General features: G+C 30.3%; 1 protein-coding gene across 1 annotated transcript; it reads left to right on the top strand.

The window, feature by feature from the left end:
* The first annotated feature begins 2,349 nt into the window (after positions 1–2,349).
* LOC145576393 (protein LIGHT-DEPENDENT SHORT HYPOCOTYLS 1-like) lies at positions 2,350–3,742 on the top strand. Its single transcript, XM_081634161.1, has one exon. The coding sequence runs from the start codon at positions 2,711–2,713 to the stop codon at positions 3,362–3,364; it is 654 nt and encodes a 217-aa protein (XP_081490287.1). The 5' UTR covers positions 2,350–2,710; the 3' UTR covers positions 3,365–3,742.
* Positions 3,743–21,467: the final 17,725 nt, after the last annotated feature.

Genomic DNA, 21,467 nt, shown 5'->3' with positions numbered 1-21,467 from the left:
GTGCTGCAACTTATATCTTCACTAGGGTAGGCTTTGCTATAGGTAGAGGAGTGGGGGCTCATATTGTATCTCGACTTCCCACTAATTTATGGTAGGTTGTATGACTTTTGTTTTTGAGATATAATAATGATGATGATGATAATAATAATAATAATAATAATAATAATAATAATAATAATAATAATAATAAGTAAGAAGAAGAAGAAGAAGAAGAAGAAGAAGAATCATTGTTATTGTATTATATCCAAAATTATCGTTGTTTTATACTTTATGTATTTTTAAGTTCAGCTCGCCATTAAATTACCAAGGTCCATTACAAGTTTTATTCTAATTTAATTTTTTTCCTAATAATTATAATGCACGAAGTATTTTTTTTCAAATTATAATATATACAAATAGACATTATATCATTAGTATTAAAAATAATTTTATAAAAGAAATAGATTTATAAATTAATTAATGTTAGTATTTAGGAGGGTAAGTGAGTCTGGAGTGAGTTTTGAGATAATGTGTGAAAATGGAGAGAGTCCTGTGTAAGTCTGAATAATAAAAAAGTAATTAAAAATTAGTGGAAAGCTGATGTGGCAGAGTTTGGAGTCTGAGTTTGGGTTTGGGTTTGGGGATAAACTTACCCTCATATCACTCATATGTGAGTCTTAGGTTAAGACTCCACTCAAGACTCACCAATAAACTTACCCTTAGTGGTCAAACTAATGTACTGCCTCTATTTTGTTAAAATGGCTCATTGGAGCTTGGCACATATGACGATGTAGAACTTTGACCAATAATAATATCTTTAATGATTAATATGTACTCCGTATAAATTATAACAATTAAATATTATTGAGACGATTTCAACAAATACCCACAAAATTATATATATTTTTTTTCTTATGTATATAATTCACAAATATTGATCAAAGTAGACCAAATGAATAGTGCAAAAAGTTATGGGACACTTTTACAAAAAAAATCGAAAGTAGTATCGTATTAGATAAATTTACTAAATTTGACTGGGCTGTTTATTCAAAGTTAATACTCCCTCTGTTTTTAAATACTTGCTCTGTTTCTTCATGCGCGGAGTTTTAGGAGGAATTGGAGAAAGTAATAAAATATGGAGGTAGTGGAGTAGGTGGAAGAATAAAAAATTGTAAAAAGCAAAAGTAGTGGAGATAAGTGGAGGAGAGAGAATAAGAAATTAATAAAATATGATTTATATTCGGTCTACTAGGTGAGAGAAATGAATCAAATATTGTAAAAGCTTTCCAAATAAGGAAATGGAGCAAGTATTTAAAAACGGCCAAAAAAAGGAAAGTGGAGCAAGTATTTAAAAATATATTTAAAAATAGAGGGAGTATTAAGCAATGGAAAGGAATATAATAATATTCCTCCATCTATTTTGTAATAATCGCAACACTTTCCTTTAACATATGTTTCATAATAATTGCAACACCTCTATATTTGAAAAGGACTCACTATTATTTTAATTTTCTCTCCCACTAATCTCACTTTCACAAATATTAGAGTACTCCCTCCGTGTTCAGATAATTGTTACAATTTGACTTTTTCCACTATTCACATAATGGTTTTGACTTGATTAATTTATTAATATATTATAAACAAATGTTATTGTATAATACATTGTTGGATTCGTTATAATGTATACTTTCATATTATCAATTCTCCTATAATTTAATTAACATATGATTTGATAAATTAATAGTCAAAGTCGTATCTCAGCATCGTATTTAGTTAAATTGTAACACTTATTAAAACGCGGAGAAAATATTATCTCTCTTTTCTACTCCGCACTAACTATATTTTATATTATAAAAAAAAAAATTTTGATCTCTATATTATAATTTTCCTAAAACTCTATACACATTCTAATAATGCGATTATTACGAAATATAAGGAGTATTAGTAGTAGACTAGTAATATAGTACCCAAAAAAAAAAAAAAAAAAAAAAAAAAAAAAAAAAAGTGGGAAACTGGGAATATGAGTAAAAAAGTAAACGCAGATGAAGTAGGTAAAAAAATAAAAATAGAATGGGGACAAACAAACGTGTCTAAATCAGTATTAGACTCTCTCTCACTCACACAGTCAGTCAGTCTGAAATTTTTTTTACTGATTGAATCTGTAAACACTACAGTATATTTTATTTAAATTTTTTTACAGTGAGTACCATTTCAGCCAACAGACAGTCTTTCTCAATTCTCATATTTCTCATAGTACAGTATTACTACTACTAGTAGTTACTATTTCTGTCCCCACAACTTCAACACTCTACAATACTTCCCCCCTTTCTTCCTTCTCTTTCTCTTTCAATTCCATTCATTGGATCACACTTCTCTTTTTCTCTCTCTCTCTCTCTCTCTATAAATCTATCTATCTCTTGGCTGCCCTGAAAAGGAAATCCATTCATGTTTTACTCATTTTTGCCTGCCCTAAATTTATACGAGTAATATAAATCTTCTTATTCTAGTACTATTTCTACTGTTCCTATAAAAAGAAACATGGGATTTATTCCTTATATGTAACTTTCTCTAAATTCTTCCTAATTTTTCTTCATCCATGCAAATTTTCTTTCTTTTTTTGATCTTTAATAGTAAGTGTTCTCCATCCCTTTTAGTCTATAGCTAAAGGGTTGAATAGGGGAGGTAACCCTAGTGTTTTATTGAACTCGATTATTTGATTTTCATCTATAATATGGATTTTATGATGGCGAATAATGATGGGAATAGTAGTAATAATCCTATCTATTCGTATAGTGGTTTCGGAGGAGGTGGTGGTGGGAGCGGGAGTGGGAGTTCCTTTACCCTTACCACATCTGGTGGTGGTGTGGCCGCTGGGGGGTTCGACTCTGGGAGTAACGAGCCGTCCCCCCAACGGCAACAGGGATCGGTCCAATCCCTCCCTAGCAGGTATGAGAACCAGAAGCGGAGGGATTGGAACACGTTTAGTCAATACCTGAGGAGCCACCGGCCTCCGCTACCGTTATCACTATGTAGCGGAGCTCAAGTGCTGGAGTTCCTCAGGTACTTGGACCAGTTCGGGAAGACTAAGGTTCATAACCATGCCTGTCCGTACTTTGGTATTCCCAACCCTCCTGCCCCATGCCCCTGTCCGCTTAGGCAGGCATGGGGCAGTTTGGATGCTCTCGTAGGCCGTCTCAGAGCGGCCTACGAGGAGCATGGCGGACGGCCCGAGACCAACCCATTTGGAGCTCGGGCCGTCCGCCTTTACCTCAGGGAGGTAAGGGATTATCAAGCTAAGGCCAGAGGCGTTAGCTATGAAAAGAAGAGGAAGAGGCCTCCTCCTAAGCAAAAGCCAATTGGAATGGGTCTACCAACAACAAATTAATTATTAATGCCAATCACTTGTACTAGCTGAGGAGGGTTTTTATGCTGCAAAAATGAAGATCAAATCATATGATGAGCTTCTGCTAGCTGTTTATTTCTTTTCTTGTTTATTTTTCCATTTTCCCTTATGAAGATGATATAAGAACAACGGCAACGACGACGACAACGAAGATGTCATCTTTAGTAAGTCTTTACATTACTTCTCTATATATGCTACTTCTTCACCCTCAGCTCAAGTGTAACTGTAATATATATCTATACACATAATTGCAAAACTATTAGCAATCTATTGGTATTGGATGAGTAGTAATGGTTTTACTAATTGGCTTTGTTTTTCATTGGATCATACAAATGATGATTCATAGTTTCATATACTAGTTTGTTTTATGCAACCGCGAAATTTTGTGTTTATTCATGTTGTCATTTCTTCTATATCTTTATGATTTTTTTTTTCTTGCCATAATATTGGACACTCCATACTTTAAATGTTCAACGCCCATTTAAGATGCCTAAAATGTATAAGTTGTGGCGGATATGGAGTTAGGCTGTTAGGGTGACCTTTTTTCTCGGTGAAAAAACGTTTTTTCTTTGTATGCTCTATTATGGAGTAAAAAAATATGATGATTTCCGTTTGAAGAATAAAAAAAAAAACAAAAAAAATATGCTAAATTTATGCATCAATGCCAAATGCGAATTATATTGAATAGAGTATATATATGGTTTATAATGTGCTAATTGCAAGTAGTAGCAAAAAACCATAGCTAATTGTATGATTGAGTACAAAACTAATTATTTCGTTTTTAATGATTGATTAAGAAAGAAAATGATATATGGCAATTAAAAGAAGTGAAAAGAAATGAAAATTATAGTTTTTGAATAAAACTAGCTTAGAGATTGAAAAGAAAGCTCCTTTTGATTTTGATTATTGGTGTGCGTTCATTTCTATAATTTTTATGCTTGTACAAATGGTGAATGATTTCTTAATTCTTTAATTAATTAACTCCCATATATCTTTATAATAACGCATTAATATTTCATTGGTAATTTGTTTTGAAAAAGATGAAAATGAGCTCTACATACACTTTAAAAAAATTATGATAGCAATTTTCAATTACTCTCTCCATTATTCAAATAATATTTTCATTTTTACTATTTATGTGACCTAACAAAGAAAATATAACTGTATAATGGAAATTTATATGACAATATGACAGTGAAAATAATTACTTTATACGGAGTAATAATTATACACAATCTTGTTACAGAGTTGATTTGTCCATATACGTATCTTAATAGATACTCCCTCCATCCCTAAATTAAGTCTGTTTCTCTTTATTATGCAAGTAATAAATATTAGAAATAGACTCTAATAAAGGGACGAAGGGAGTATTAATTTAGATACACGAGAACATGCATAAAATGCAAATAGAAAGATCTATAGTGTTTTTAGGGTTTATTTTGTTTTTGGATTCTTATTTGAGTAAGCTTTTACATACTCAATTATGGAAGTATGATCTAGTCAAACAAATAATGTACTGCGTTGTACAGGCAAAACTACAAAAGAATTCTTCTATCAAGATAAAATTCCAATTGCAATGGGTCTAGATTTCACATTCTACTATTTTTGATTTTTTTTTTCCTGCTAAATTTTCATTTATCTAAACTATTTAACCTTAATTGAACTTACTGGTATTAATTTTAGTTGTAACTTGATCTTAAATAACCCTTATTATAATTTATATGGACTAATTTTTCTTGAATTTGCTAAACCTTAATTAACTTTTTTTTTTTCTACATAAGTGGATGTAAGGTGAATAACACTAGACTATGATAAATAATGTGCTACATTTAAACACATGGATTTTGAAAACTAATATGGAATGGTTTTTTCGTTATTGTTTTTTGTTTTCAACTTTTAGATTTTTTGAACTTAGAGTAAAGAAATTAAAACGGAACTTGGAAAAAGTATTTTATGGTGTTTATTCAATTTCACTACAAAATCTAAAGTATAATAATGATCCATAGTCATTTCAAATATAATAGATAAACATAGTCATTTCAATTTTATCTTTTGACATTTTGGTGATGAACTCATTCAGTTACTAGACTTACTACTTGCATTTCAATACTGTAGTTGCTCTTTCAAGGCCTTATTGCTCAACCCATACTTCTGTTGAAAATTGGCTATAACCCTACATATAATTGGCATAATTGTGGACTAAATTCAAGAGAAATAATTTAGTATCCATAAAAATAGTTTTTCCTTCTTTAATTTGTTTTTCATCGCACTTTGAATTTTTTTTTTTTTGGCTCAATCACAAAATAATTTTAAATGAGAAGAATAAAAAGGATCGACCAAAGAGATCTGATTTTAAAGGACTAAGAAAATGTAAGTAAAAATCTTTTAGATTGACTAATAGTTAAAACAGTAGCTAAAACTACTTGAAAACAAAAACAAAAACAAAATTGGTTGTCCAATTTGCTACTTTTATATAGGGTCACCTAATAAATTTTATGGAGTATACAAATTTGAAATAAGTGGCAAACCTTAGTTGTATCATAAAATGATAAAAGAAAAGGCACATATATAAGGAACATAAATTTGTTAAGATTTGGATATCTCAAACTGCCCCCCTACTTGTCAACTAAAGTCACCAATTGCCCCTACATATATCTGAAATTCCATTAAAATTGTAAGTAATAGACTTTAAATTAAGAAAAAACTACATAATTAGAAAAAGAATTAAAAAATTTCATTAGAATTATTTATTTATTTATTTATTTATTTTTTTTTTGGAAAATTTAATGGTTATTGAAAATTTAGAAATTGAAAATTAATTCCTGATGAATAAGAAAATTTTATGAGTAATTTAGAAATTCCTAGAGATCAAGGGTGTTCATTAATGGAAATTATTTCAAATAATATGAAGTAAAAAACTACTTTAGGTCAAGAAAAATATGGTTATATTGTCAAAAAAAAAAAGAAAAAAGAAAAAAATGGTTATAGCTCTTTTTGTATTTTTATACTTTGTTTATTGGTATGATGTTTAAAAAGTGTGTATTGTCATTAGTTATTGGATAAGAACATTGTTAGTCAATAAATCAGTATTACAAATGATTTTCCAACCAAATATATAAGAAATGATAGACATAAAAAGTACATTTGACCAAAAGTAAACACACCCTTATAATTCAATAATTATCAACCTATAAGCAAAAGTTCTTTTAAAGTAGGATGGTATGTGGAAAAAAAGCTCTTATTAATGAAACTGTGTGGCCTGTGCCCACAATTAGATGATGAGGAATTTACCTTTTTCTATAGAAAAACTAATCATCTGGCTTTTAATAGTTTGCCAAATTAGCTCAATTAAGTTTAATCTCTATTATATAAGCAAATAGGTTAGGCAATAATATTTACATATTACCTAGAAAACGTCCATGAGTTTTACTACTTAATGTTTTACAAAAGGTCATGTAGTATAAATAATCTAAATATCTAAAAGATGAATCGCGTGCATAAGATCAGACCAACATAAGATCAAATTTCCAAAGTGAAAATTTAAATCTCAAATTAGCATGCAACAATTATTTCTCATATTTTTTTTCCTTGTACGTTTTGCATTATTATTTCTTAAGGCTCAACAAATGAATTTATAGTGGTACATAACACTAATTTTTTTTGTAGGGAAGTACATAACACAATAATTCTCCTACAATTCCTTTGTAGTAATTGTCAATTTTAGAGTATGCTAGTAAGAGATATCGATCAAATACCTATAAATGTTAAACACATTAGTCAACGTACAATTATTATTAAATTGAGAAGAACATTGTTTAAACATGTGATGCATCGTCTTGGTTACAGTGTCGACACAAAAGATACAAAAGATAGGTAAAATAATCTTTAATAGTATGATTATAATATCAATTAATTAAAATAATTAACCAATATATTTAACCTCAATCTTTTAGAAGGGACCCAATAATTTAATTATTGAATTTTTTTGGGTAATAGTGACATAAATTCCTTTAAATGGGGGAGGGGGTAAATAATGTCAATTGTATAGTTATTCACATAGACAAGTGAAAAAGGCAATTGATTTGATTTTTCGTACGCGTGTAAATTTACTGTTGAAAGATTTGAAAATTCTTAAATTTCAACTTTTAGCACAGTAATCAAATTATTCATATATACTAGTTGGGATGATATATAGTTAGGTAAATTATAGGGTATGGTATGGTATTGATTCAAAGATAATTATATTAGTAAAATGTTAATCAAATCTCTATGATTATAGGAAAAGACAAAGGTTTGTGACCCATAACTTTTGCTAATTAGTCCATTTTCCTAATCTAACTGGCCGACAAAACCTTTAAGCATGATCCGTTAATAGGTTCTCTTTGTTGGTTTTAATTTTACATGCATATCCCTAATTAAGCTTGTTCATTTGGGGGCATCGAATAATTGTTTATGAACTACTCTATTTCAACTCACCTCCTAGGGTTCTTGCAACTTTATTTTGACGCGAAATAAGAAAATTATCATTAATGTCCGATGAACGATGATTTGGCGTTTATTATAATAATCAGATAAGTTCAATAATGTTATAAAAGTTACGTTTTTTTGTTATGATAAAGTGATATCATTACATTGTACATCCCAAGATTCCTTAACTCTAATATTGAAGATAGATTAGAATTTAGGTTGCTCACTAATTATGTATATATTTACCATCATCGACTCCTAATTATATAAGATATGCCAACAAAAGTATTTGGATCGGCTATATAATTGATCTTGTGGTAATTGAGTTTGTGTCAGTCGATTAAGAGGTATGAAAAAAAGGTGTAATAATATAAAAGAAATAAACCTAAATTTTCAAGTATTTATATACTACCCTCCAAGTAATAAGACTGAGCTATCATATACATGATATGTTCTAAACAATATGGTTCTTAACCTATCACAATTTTTTATTCATTTTTTATTTTATTTTATTTTATTTTTTTTGAACATTATGATTTTTAGAATTGATGTAATGAAATCATAAATGTGTTAATCAAATCCCTCATTCATTTTTTTTTAAATCAAAGATCCTTAATCCATATTGTAAAAACAAAAGAAAAACTACTCCATCATCGATCTCTCCTACTACTCATTATAGAGCGAGGGTAAAATTGCAGATGGTGTATGTAACTTTTTTTTAAGGGAAGATGTATTGAAAGACCCTATTAAACCGACACCTCTTACATGTTAAGTCAATCCAACTTCGTAGGTCAATGCTTGATAGTAGGGGAGTAAGAAAATCCCTCTACTTTCAAGAAAATTGTAGTTAGTGGGGCTCAAATTTATGACCTTAAAGTCACAAGATGAGCTCCTCATCAACTCCACCAAACTTGTTATATTTAATGTGTGTAACTGTTATACGGAGTATATTAATTTGCTTGAAATTAAAGGGTACTACCGTGACGGTAAAATGTAATTCAACCGTTTTTCTAGAACTTACAAAATTGCAATTGGTAAATTTGGAACCAATAATGTCACAGATATCCTAGCTTATTAGGTTCTACTTCTATGTCTTGATTGATCGTGAAAGAAAAAAAAAATAGTTGCATGTTTTACAATTGAGTTATTTATTTACTCCCCTGGCTTAGAATACTTGACAAAGTTCTCATTTTTATCCGTTTTAAAATATTTGACATATTATTAAATATGAAATGAGATCACTAATAAAAATATATTTTCATATACTCTCTTTAAGACCACAAATCCCAAAATCTACGTAAATCTTACATTTTTCTCTCTCCTCACTACCCCCACCTCTTCTATATTCTGTTTTTCTATAATATAAAAATACAAAAGAGAACCATTTATATAATATAAATAAATGTTTTAAATGGACTCATTTATAATTTTCTTAAACTATGTGTCCACCCAACATCCCAAGTATTTTGGGACAATGGAGTATTACTTGTTATATGGTTGTTTTATGAAGTTTAAACATGCATATGTCATCAATAGATAATGGAGAGAGTCTGTGTTTTCTATGTAGTGTATCTAGATCGTTCAATTCAAGTTAACGGGTCGGGTTCGCGTCAAATTTCGGGTTAGTTGGGTCATTTGGTTTGAGTGGTTTAGATTGGTTGGATCATTACCAATTATGATATATGGGTCAAATCGGGTCTATTTCTGGTCATTTGGGTTGGGTCGGGTCAGGTTATGGTTCTCTCTCAGTAAAACAAGTTTGAAATTGGGCCGGGTCGGATTACCGAGTCAGGTCAGGATTTGACAGGTCTAAGCGTATCCAAGTTTTAAGATTTTTAATTAGCTACTTCGTCAAACTATACCTTCAGACTATCCACCTTATAAAATTTCTCATGCTTTGTACTCCCTCTGTCCTACATTTATATTTTGTTTGGATTTAAGGAAATGGAGGGAAAGGAAGGGAAGAAAAATTGAGGGATAGATAACCTCTCTTTTGGATAACAAATGAGGAAGGAAGAGATTTGGAGGGAAACGAAATGGAGGGATCAAATTGCAAGAAATTGATCTCTTTAACAATGGAGAGTTTTGAAAGGAAAACTCTATTCTTCCCTCCCCTTTCCTTCCCACCCCTTCTTCTCCTCCCCCCTAATTTATCCAAACATATTGTTATAGTTACCGTAAGAGATTTAAAATGTTGTTCCTATTTTTATTTTTAGATAATATGTAAATACCATTATATCCTCATTTTTTTTTAACTTTATTCATTAAACTCTCAAAATTACCCTTGAATTTTCCACTTATCTTGTACTTTTTCCACTTTTTCTTTCTAACTTTTAACTATAATTATTGAAAATTATACGTACTTTTTACTTTTTCTTAATATACTTCGTCCACTTTCTCCTCCTATTTCTTGAATATCATGAAAAAACACAAACAAAAACTATAAATTGGGATGGAAGGAGTAACATACTTCCTTTGTTTCATTAAATTTGTAATAATTTGGACTATAAACTTTTTATATTATAACTTAGATTACATGATTACCTAATATAATAAATATTATACGGATATTATGTAATATAGTATATTATTGAATTAAGTTGAATTTTTTTTAGTAAATGAACTATTTTATAATTTTTTTTTTTAGAAAAACTATTTTATAGTTTTAATTGTTTAATATTACAAATACAAGTTTTTATATATTGTAATTGACTAAATTTGAGTATTGACAAACATAACAGGTAATCTGCTACAATTTTAAGAAAACGAAGGGAATTAATTACTCCTTACATGGTTTGCAAAAGGTTCACATTTGGCAAGCATGTCTCTTTACACAATTAGTAATTTGTGGAAGAAATTCTTAACCCAAAAAAAAAAAAAAAAAAAGATAAACAATGCAAGAGGCCAATAATTAAATTGCTCGTTTGCCATTATTGTCTAATCCTACCTCCCAATTGGTGTCAATTCTTCTCCAAATTATGAAATTTTTTTAAAAATTCTAGAATACCTCTTCGATATATCAAATTTTTGGGGGGTTACGATAAACCAAATACTAAATAAACAAATCACAAACAAAAGAACAACAGAAAGACAAGCAAGTATTCTTTAGTTTAACAACACTAATAATATGATTAAAACTAAAATAAACAAGATTAGAAAATGTCTGCTATGTTAAAACAATAGATAGATATGATACAGATATATGTCGCTTACAATAAAGTTGTTGGCTTTGAACATACTTCATAATATTTATTTTGATGCTAATACTAGATAGATCTTGATTCCACCTAAACATATTATCCATATCTTTGATGTTTAGAGAATCAAACTTTATAATATAATTATATTATATGTGTGAATTAATTATATAATATGGTTTAACATCAATAATTGGGTGACCTCCATGGAAAGTCTCGCAATCCGATGCTATTGCCAATACAAGGAGTACCTATGTTTCCACAGTTTAGGCATACATGTAGCTTAGGCAACCCATTATTTTAAATTGAATTTGTTACACGTGAACCCCAAACCATTAAATGCAAATACTCTTCTTGTGCTTTAAAATTGTATGGTATGAGATTTAATCTTCTTTGTCCAAGGCAACCATGCACATATATACTAATAAAGTGTTGACTTAATTGGTAAGGTTGTTATCTTATACGCTAGAGGTTTAGGGTTTGAATTCTAGTTATCCTATCATGTGAAGGTACTTGAGGGTAGGGATTTTCTTACTCTCCCCTACGGGTGCTAATTGTGTTGAGCAGTTTGCGAGTAACTCGAACCCGGCCTACTCGGTCAACGCTCGGTTACTTGACTCGAGTTAGCTCGATTCGACTCGAGATGTTAACGAGCACAAGATTAGCAATCTCTAACTCAATACGGTAAGCTCGTAAGCAACTCAATAATATATTTTATTAATATAGAATTCACAAACAAAGTTATCATGTTTAAACAAGTTTGACACTTAATAAGTGTTAATTTATACGGTTTTTTCACCAAATGCCCGTGACCTTTCGAAAAAATTCACCAAATACCCTCTAATTTTTCAAAATTCACCAAATACCACTGGCGTTTGTTATTATTCATACCGTGACCTCAAAATGCCCCTGACGTTAAAGGTCCGTTAGCAATAAAATTTAATTCACCAAATGCCCTAACTTTGTTAAATAATTCACCAAATGCCCTAACTTTGTTAAATAAAATTTAATTCACCAAATAATGAATGACTAGTTTGAAATTTAGAAAACTAATCATTAGTTTTGGTTTTCACCCTTTTTACATAAATACTCAACACATAGCAGCCTCTTATTTTTTTAACCACAAATTTTAACACCATGAGTTAAATGTCTAAATCCTCTTCCTCAATGTATGAGTGCGTCAAACTTGCAAACAACCTCTATTCATAAAAACAAGTGTTGGAGATCAGGCAAACAAAGAAAAAAAGAGGTCAAATGAAGTAGAGATGATAATTTTACAGGCTTGGGCGGGAAACGGACCGGGCTTATAGTTCATATATTTTCCAACGTGCTTAATATAGCAAACTCAAACCCCTTTTATGCGGGCTTGACAATTTGTTCATACCCGCCCTAGTAAACGGTCTAGGCTTGTCCGCGAGCTAACGTACTTAGAGTTTCTAAGAGTACTCATACATTGAGGAAGATGATTTGGACATATAACTCATGATGTTAAAATTGTGGTTAAGCAAATAAGAGGACTGCTATGTGTTGAGTATTTATGCAAAAAAGGGTGAGAATCAAAATTAATAGCTAGTTTTCTAAATTTCAAACTAGTCGTTGTACCTCAAAAAATAGAGGTTATTTTGTAATAATTTAACAAATTAAGGGCATTTGGTAAATTAAATTTTATTGCTAACGGACCTTTAACGTCAGGGGTATTTTGAGGTCACGGTGTGAATAATAACAAACGTCGGTGGTATTTGGTGAATTTTGAAAAACTTGAGGGTATTTGGTGAATTTTGCAAAAGGTTAAGGGCATTTGGTGAAAAAACCATAATTTATATTATCAAAAGAATATATGAAAATAGAAAACAATATAAAGTGAACAAAAATAAATAAAGGCATATAATTATAGCAAAGGCCAAAACTTTAACGAGCAGGTTTAACGATCGTGAGCTACTCGACTCGAAACTTTAACAAGCACAAGTCAAACAGGTTTAATTAGCTCGGAACTTTAGCGAGCACGAGTTGAGCGCATGTAAAAAGTTTTCGAGTCGAGTAAAGCACCTCTCGGCTCGTAATTGAATCGCTTGATAAGCACCCCTACCGGTTCCCCTTTATTCCCAAGTATCTGGCCTGCAAATAGTAGACTAAAAAAATCGTACAGGTAGAAGTCTGGTCGATCAGGATCATCCTTACCAATTTTATAAAAAATACACATAATATTCAATATGTATTTAATAGATAATCTACACTATAAATTATATGATACTTAATGTTATGCGATGGGTTGCATTCGACTAAATAGATCTGATCATGAGATGAGACAAACTACCACAAATGATCAAGTCATAGCTAAACACAAATTGAGCGCATAACTAGTTTGACACGACATGAGATAGGCATGGAGGTATATCATCCTTTGAAATAAAATTAATAAAACAACAATGGATCGGTCCTACTTATTTTCAACCAAGAGAAGCAAATGTTTTATGAGATGGTATCGGTTCATTGTCATGGACTCATGGTACGATTCCACCTTGCACTTACGTGAATATTAACCCTCAATCTTAAAATGATTTGAAGGTCAATTGACCAAATTGGTAAATAGAAAAGAACCTTAATGACAATTTGGTTAAAGAAAAAAAAATTGACTCTATCGACAAATTGGTTAAAAAAAAAAAAAGAGAGGAAAAAAAACTAATTTCAAGAGACAGGTAAAAAAAATATAATCTCAGGTGACATTTAGACAAAAAAATATATATTTTTTTTCCCGACAAACTCTTCAAAAGCCTAATTTAATTCTTTCTTTTTTTTTTTTTTGAAAAAAATGGTTTTCCCATTTAAAACATTGAATTTAAATGTCATCTCCTTTTTGTTTTGCTAAATCTCAATACCAAATTTATTTCTAACCCCCTTTTATTTGAATTTTCATTAATAAGGGGTAGGAAAATTAATAATAATTTTTTTTCTTCAAATTGTAATTTCTTTAAAAAGGGGTTGGAAAATTAGCTGGCAATTTTTTTTAACCAAAAAAACCACGAAACATGAAATAAATTAAGCATTCGCGAGTAGTTTGTCGGAAATGTTTGTATTTTTTTTTTGTCTAATGTCGCATGTGATTATTTATTTTTTTTTACTAAACTATCGTTTGGGGTTAACTTTTTTAGCAAATTGTCGTCGAATTTATTTTTTTTACCAAATTATTGCCGAGGGTCTTTTTTATTTACCAATCTGGTCAATTGACCATGATCCGAGCACTAATCAATCGGTGTGGACTTGTGCTTAGACAACCCATTCCATTTACCCACGGTGCTTTTGAGCATGATCTAGCTAATGTTATTGCCTTTATTTACCACTAAGGCTCCGTTTTGTTCACCTTTCTCTCATTATTTCAGGTTCGATAAATTCGGATAAGATAAAATAAAGGCTAATAAGTTTGGATTAGATCGACTGTGTTTAGTTCACCTGATTTTTACTTATTTCAGATTAGATCAGAATAAGTTCAGATCAGAAAATATAAGTTTTCACATACTTTATCGTTTTATATGTTGTTTTTTATCATTACAGATATTTAACTTTGTAATGAAAAAGATTATGAAAATTACATATTATAACATACACATTATTACAAATCTAACAAGTTTCACTTAGATATTTTTTTTTTTTATAGTTTTGTGTACATATAAGGTTAAAATTTTGTCACATCAAACCATTAGATCAAATCAAATAAACCAGTTTAGATGAAATTATATAAAATAAGTTCAGACCATATAGATCGAATAAGTAAAAATAAGGTAAACTAAATAGGCCCTTGAAAGATTTATGTCTTCGTCAAGTGCAATTACTAGATATATAAATGGATCAAATCATGGAGATAATTAAGTTCGTTCATTTGGGTCGTCGTTATATCATAGCTAGAGGTACTAACGATCTTTGGGCTAGTTAAATAGGCGAAAGCCCAATTGGACAGATCCTATAATGTCACACAAAGAGGCTAGATCGAGCATGAGAGGACGAGGCCCATGATGGGCCTCATCCCCTATCATGGCCGTCCATAAGGAGGGTATGGAGAGGTTTCGGGCTTCCTAACCTAGTCTAATTATAATATGATTATAAGTAGACTAGGTACCTAGGGTTTTGGTAATGCAATTCAGTGATCAGTAAAATCAAACCCTAATTAGCAAACATGAAACCTAACCCCTCTCATACTCTCTCTCTCTCTCTGGCTCTTCCTCTTCCCTTGCGCCGGTTGTGGTGGTTCGTGGTGGTCGGCTTAGTCCATTAAAGGTGGTGATCGTGGTTTTCCCCTTTACTCGACCAATCTAGTATTGGTAGATGGCTCATTCGAATCCCATGGACTAAGTAGAGGAGCAACGCTTGGGGCTCTATTCTCTCCCTGATTTGCCAGTTGAATAGCTTCGTGGAGATCACGCTTCAAAGGTATGATTATGTGTCTTGTGTGTTATGCATGCGATCTTGGGATAGGTGCTTATTCATATGATTTATGTTTTTCCGCATATAGTACCTATAAACTCCTACAGCCCTAAGTTAAGATTATATGAAATATATCTAATGGTCAATAAGTTAAAATAATTAATATGTTTTTAAGGTGAAAGAAGATTATTTAATATAATAATTAATAAGTTCAGAAAAGACAAGAGTGTATATATATATATATATATATATATATATATATATATATATATATATATATATATATATATATATATATATATATATATATATATAAGCCCAATAATATATGTCAAAAAAATCTAATATGGTTTGATAAATTCAAATAAGATAATATAAGACAAAGATTGCTATGTTCATATATATAAGATAATATAAGTTCTGATAAGTTCATTAGGACTAATTGACAGTTTCAAGTGGTGGTGTTTGGGTATAAGACGAAGTAGGGTTGCTAATATAATGGAGGGATATGTAGTGGTGTTACAATGAGGCTAACTCTAGTGAGAGGCTGGTGGGTGGAGAAGGTGATGGGATGGTGATCGATTATTAGGGATAGGTTAAGTGGGCTATGGGATGGTGTAGAAAATGGTTGATTGTTAGTTAGGGAGAGGGTATATGGTTATTGTTCGAACTCACTTGGTTATAAATAAAAGCAATGGAGGAAGTAATAGATAAGTCAATAACAAACGACTTATGCGATCACATAAAACTAACTCTATGCAAAGCTTGGTGTGTCGATCATTGTAACTGAAGAAAGTAGTATATTGAATTTAATATAATTGTCAAAACACTAATGACGACTGCTCTAAAATTTTAGTACATTGCAAACAAAAAAGATACAACAATTTTTGAAATTATGATATTTCTATTAGTAGATCGGTACATTGATTCTTTGGAATATAACCTAATTTTGAGGCATATCAAAATATCGTAGAGTTATAGAGTTGTTTAGTAATATAACCTATTTTTGAGGCATGTCAAAATATTGTAGAGTTTATAGAGGTGTTTAATTAGTACCCTGTAGTTGTTTAGTTAGCTTTTAGCTTTAAAAATTGGGTCAAAAAATGAATTTGATTAACGACTTTTTTTCAGCCAACTGAAATAGTTTGCTTTTAAGCCAAAATGAAAAGGAAAAAAAAATAAAAAAATTGCTAGAGTACCAAGGATGATTTAATAATCTTATATTTATAGGGATACGGGTTTGCCTCTTTTGTAAATATATCGACATTTATTTTGAAATACGTTAGCTGGACCCTAGGAATCCAAAGGTATAAGCCTTGGAATTTTATTAGATCCATTTAGGGCTTGCATCAAGGATGAATTGGTAAATTTCTTTTAGGGTTTTTTTTTGGTAATTTTCATTGGGAGGAAGTGGGTCCCATTTGGGGGAGGGAGGGGGTGGTGGGTGGTGGGTTGTGGATCGGATCAATAGAAGATAGTAATCTCTTATTTTTCATGGAAGAAACTGATCTTAACTTATGTATCTTTTCTGTAGTATAGACATTATTTATTTATTTGAACTTATTTTTCACAAATATCAATTTTCTAAGAAGAGCTTTATAAAATAGCTTAACCAACATCACTCTCCCCTCTTACAATAACTAGTCTTACATTTTTTTACAAAAGAATAGGTATATATCATACAAGATTATTGGCCCAAGACTATACCATTTGTACGTGCAATAAAAGGTTTTCTTAGGTTGCAGTTTTGTTGATATGTACTCCATATGTAATAAAAATAATATATTATGCATGGTTTTTGATGATTTATTTCAATGTGCATTTGCAATATAATGCAAACTTATAACTTTCAATCCATAATCTAAAGATATTAATGATTAAATTTGTCTAAAGAATATGTAAAATTAATAATGTTCATTGCATGCATTTTCTTCATCTTTTTATAATGTTTAGGAGTACTTTGTAGGATATACTTAATGTATAAAAATGGTCCAAAATTAAGGGTAAAAGGAACTATGAATTAATCAATAAATCAACTCTCTTAACAGTTGGACAAAAATAAGGGATCTCTACATTAAATCAAGAATTGATGAGATCATGCAATTGTGTTAGCAATATATGGAATCATGTACTACAATTGAAGGAGTTTAAAGGAAGTTTTCATCCATGTCAAGCACTTTAACTAAGTTAAATAATATCTATAAACATTTCAAAGCAACTTATATTTGAAATTAGCTCAAAATATGTTTACCAAGAGTTCGAATATAATAATCAATATAATTATAAAGGGGAAAAAATGTTCTGGATTAGGAGGTATATAAACTCGATTGTCTCTGTATCACTTTATATTATATTAATTTTTACATGATAGCAGTTCCTGTCTTCATCATCTTTTCTTGTCTGAAAATTATGAACAGTGCAATAGTATGTATTACTAAAGTTCGTACTAGAAATGCATGATTTTCTTCTGATAGGATTTTATTTTTTTAATTGTCATGTGAGATTTCGCCATTTCCCGAAAAATACCTAGATTTCATGTTGCTAAGCATTGATTTTTGTTACATTGATGAAAAAGTTTACTTTTTTCCAAATTAAAATTGTAAGAGATTCTTATAGAAAAAGGTATTAAACAAAAAGATTTCATGGGGTTTTGTTTCTTAAATGTAATTTTATGAAATATAGTACAATTCAAAGTACTAATTTTATTTATAAATTATCGATCATGTAAATATATACACTGTATAACCTCGATTAAGATAGTATCCGTACTTCAACCCATCAAATATTACATGCTCAAATAATGGGGAAAAAAAACTTCGTATGCTCATTGTTTTTTGTTCAAAAACTAAATTAAAAAGCTTCTTTATCGTACCAAAAATAATGAAAAGATAAAGAAAATATTTTAATTAATTAGAACTAAGCCCACCACCAAATTACCACAGACTGACACGTGGAATTTAGCCCCACCAATTTCGTGGTCGCACGTGGCTATTTGTACTAACTGTCGGAGACACTGAGACTTGGCCCTTCCGAGGTTTTGGCCCCCACGCGATCGAATGCACCCACGTGTCCAATGTCTAGCCGTTAGATGTATGATCATGATAGTATGAGTGTGAGCGTATGTTTGTATACATACAATTAGTATTACTCCATATTTGAGTTTTAAAAATTCTCTCCATATTTTTGTAAGGTGAAATGGTTTTTCTGTGCACGTATACAAATGCAAGATCAATAATATATTTAATTATTAATAAGTAAAAAGTATAACAATTAAATATTAATAATTTAGTTATCGAAATAATTTCAAATGGTACCCGTAAGACTATTTATTTTTTCTTAGGTCTGTTCTGATTTACTGAACTGAGTTGAATTGAAATGAACTTGTTGGAGTTGAACTGAACTATTGAACTGAAATGAATTTTTTATGATAGAAGGAAATTAGGAATTGAACTGAACTGAAATTAAACTGAAGAGAATAGGCCCTTATATGCTCAGTATAAATCATTAACATTAGCTTAAAGTGGATTAAGCCAATAGTGCAAAAGGTCAAAAGATTTCATTTGCAAAAAATAATATGGAAGGAGTATGTTACAATAACTAGAGCTGTTTATTGGTCTAAAATCGAATCGAATCAAATTGTATAGTACAACCAAAGACTCGAAAATTGGACTTCTAATTTCCAAATCAGACTGGTTTGGATTGAATTTAGATTGTAATATACTCCATATATATTAATTGTGTATTTATTTTTTCAATAATAACATGGAAAAAAATAGAAAATAAAATATTTGGAGTAACAAATTGGTGAAAGCCTTGTTTGAAAGCTTAATATGGATTTTTTTTTCCCTTTTTCGTGTTTAGAGAGCCAAAAGAGCAAATTATCCCAATTTTCCAAGATCCCCTGAAATTGAGAGAAAAGCTCTAATCACTTGAACTATTTCTTACTCTCTGAAATATTTTATACTTTGATGATTTAATACTCGTATTTTTTTTACGAAAAAGTTTAATATTTAAGTGTTTGTAAGCATATTTTAAACTTAACATTCTCTCATATAATACTTAAAAATCAACCACTAATACCAAATCAGTTATTTTCATTTGTTGGTCTGGACCAATATTGAACAAACCAGGTTTTTTTTTAAACAAATTTAAAAATAACTAGCTTATTAAGGGCCTGTTTTGATTTACCGAAAAACATAGTACCTTCGAGTCTTTGACCATCATTTTTTTGAAAACGTATAAAATTTTTTTATCATTTTTTGATAACGTATAGAAAAAATTTATCATGAAATATGTTATCAAATAAATTGATATAAAGTTTCATTATATTTTTTTTTTTTGAAGTCTAAGTGTGGTCGACAAAGGGGATGTTATTTATTTATTTATTTATTTTATTTTTTTTTACTACTCCCTCCGTGTTTTAATAAGTATTACAGTTTGACTGGCACGTAGTTTTAGGCAATTTAATTGACTTAAATAAAATAAGAGATAAGTGGTGTAGTTGGAGCGTTAAAAAATTGTAAAAAAAAGATAGCGGGTAGGGGTGCTAATCGAGCGAGTCGATCACGAGCTAAGGGGTGCTCGACTCGACTCGAAACCTTTTTTTCATCATGTGCTCAACTCGTGCTCGTTAATGATTCGATCCAATAAAACCTGCTTGACTCGTGCTCGTTAAAATTTCGAGTCGAGTCTAGTAGCTCATGGTCTGCTCGTTAAAATTTTGGTCCTTCTAAAATTCTAAGCCTTCTTTTATTTATTATTTAAGATTTACTCTTTCTATTTTGATAATATAATTAACTCTTACTAGGTGTCAAATTTGTTCATGGTAATAACTTTGTTTGTAAATTCTATATTAATAAAATACATTATTGAGTTGCTCACGAGCTTATCGAGTCGAGTTAGAACTTGCTCAACTCATGCTTGTTAACATCTCGAGTCGAGCCAACTCGAGCTGGTCGAGTCCGAGTTGCTCACGAGCTGCTTAACTCAATTAACACCCCTAATAGCATGGTTAATAATTTATTGAAAAATAATGAATGTGAGAGGAAAGATTTAATTTAAAAACATAGTAATGGGTTTAGGTGAGGACCATTAGAGGAGAAAAATATAATATTAAAATGTAATTTTTTTTTTGCCAAAAAAGGAAGTGTAACATTTATTAAAACACGTCCAGATTTGGTAAGTGTAACACTTATTAAAACACGGAAGGAGAAATTTTTATCATAGTAGGGTGGATAATGCGTGCACTGTAGCTAGCAATATTCGGGAAACTCTTTCGGTTTGGTCTTACATAACAACTTTATTTGTTAGTAGTATTAGTAAGGAATAATATGTAAACAAATATTTTTAGGAATATGAATGCCCGCACACTATTTTTAAGAGCTTAAAAAAGAGCTAATTACTATTAATGGGGGCAATTAAGTAAATAAACACTTTAGAGGTTATACGTGTCCAAACACTATTCTTAAGAGTTACTTTCTCTATTCTTTCTTACTTGACATGTTTCTTTTATCACGCTAGCCAATGCAAAACTTTAGCGATCGATAACTTTAATTATCCATAAGTAAAAATTATAAAAGTTGTATATTATGATAGTACTTATTTATACGAATTCATAAAGATCCAACATGAATATATTTTGACTTACATATCATTCATAAAAGACGGTCAAAGGAGGGGTGGTAAATAGTGTAAAAGTCAAAGCAGGTCAAGTAAAAAAGAACAGAGGAAGTATCTCATACTTTTTAAAAGGTTGGGATAAGGAATATATATCTAAGGTCAAAGTAGTGTATTGACATGTATGTCAAGTTTAATTGTGTCAATTATTTAGAACTAGTAGTAATAGACATAAGATATGGTTCATCTCATACAATTTTTAAATATTTATTTTTTCACAATGATATAAGATATACTTGTAGTTTGTACCAAAATGTATTGATAGAGGTTATTTCTCACATCTTTGAGATTGTTAAATCAATCCTCAATATTGGATCTCCGACGGGGCG

Source organism: Chenopodium album, chromosome 13, assembly GCF_948465745.1.
Source record: "Chenopodium album chromosome 13, dcCheAlbu1.1, whole genome shotgun sequence".
NCBI classification, from domain to species: Eukaryota; Viridiplantae; Streptophyta; class Magnoliopsida; order Caryophyllales; family Amaranthaceae; genus Chenopodium; species Chenopodium album.
This window is presented reverse-complemented; position numbering and strand designations above follow the sequence as displayed.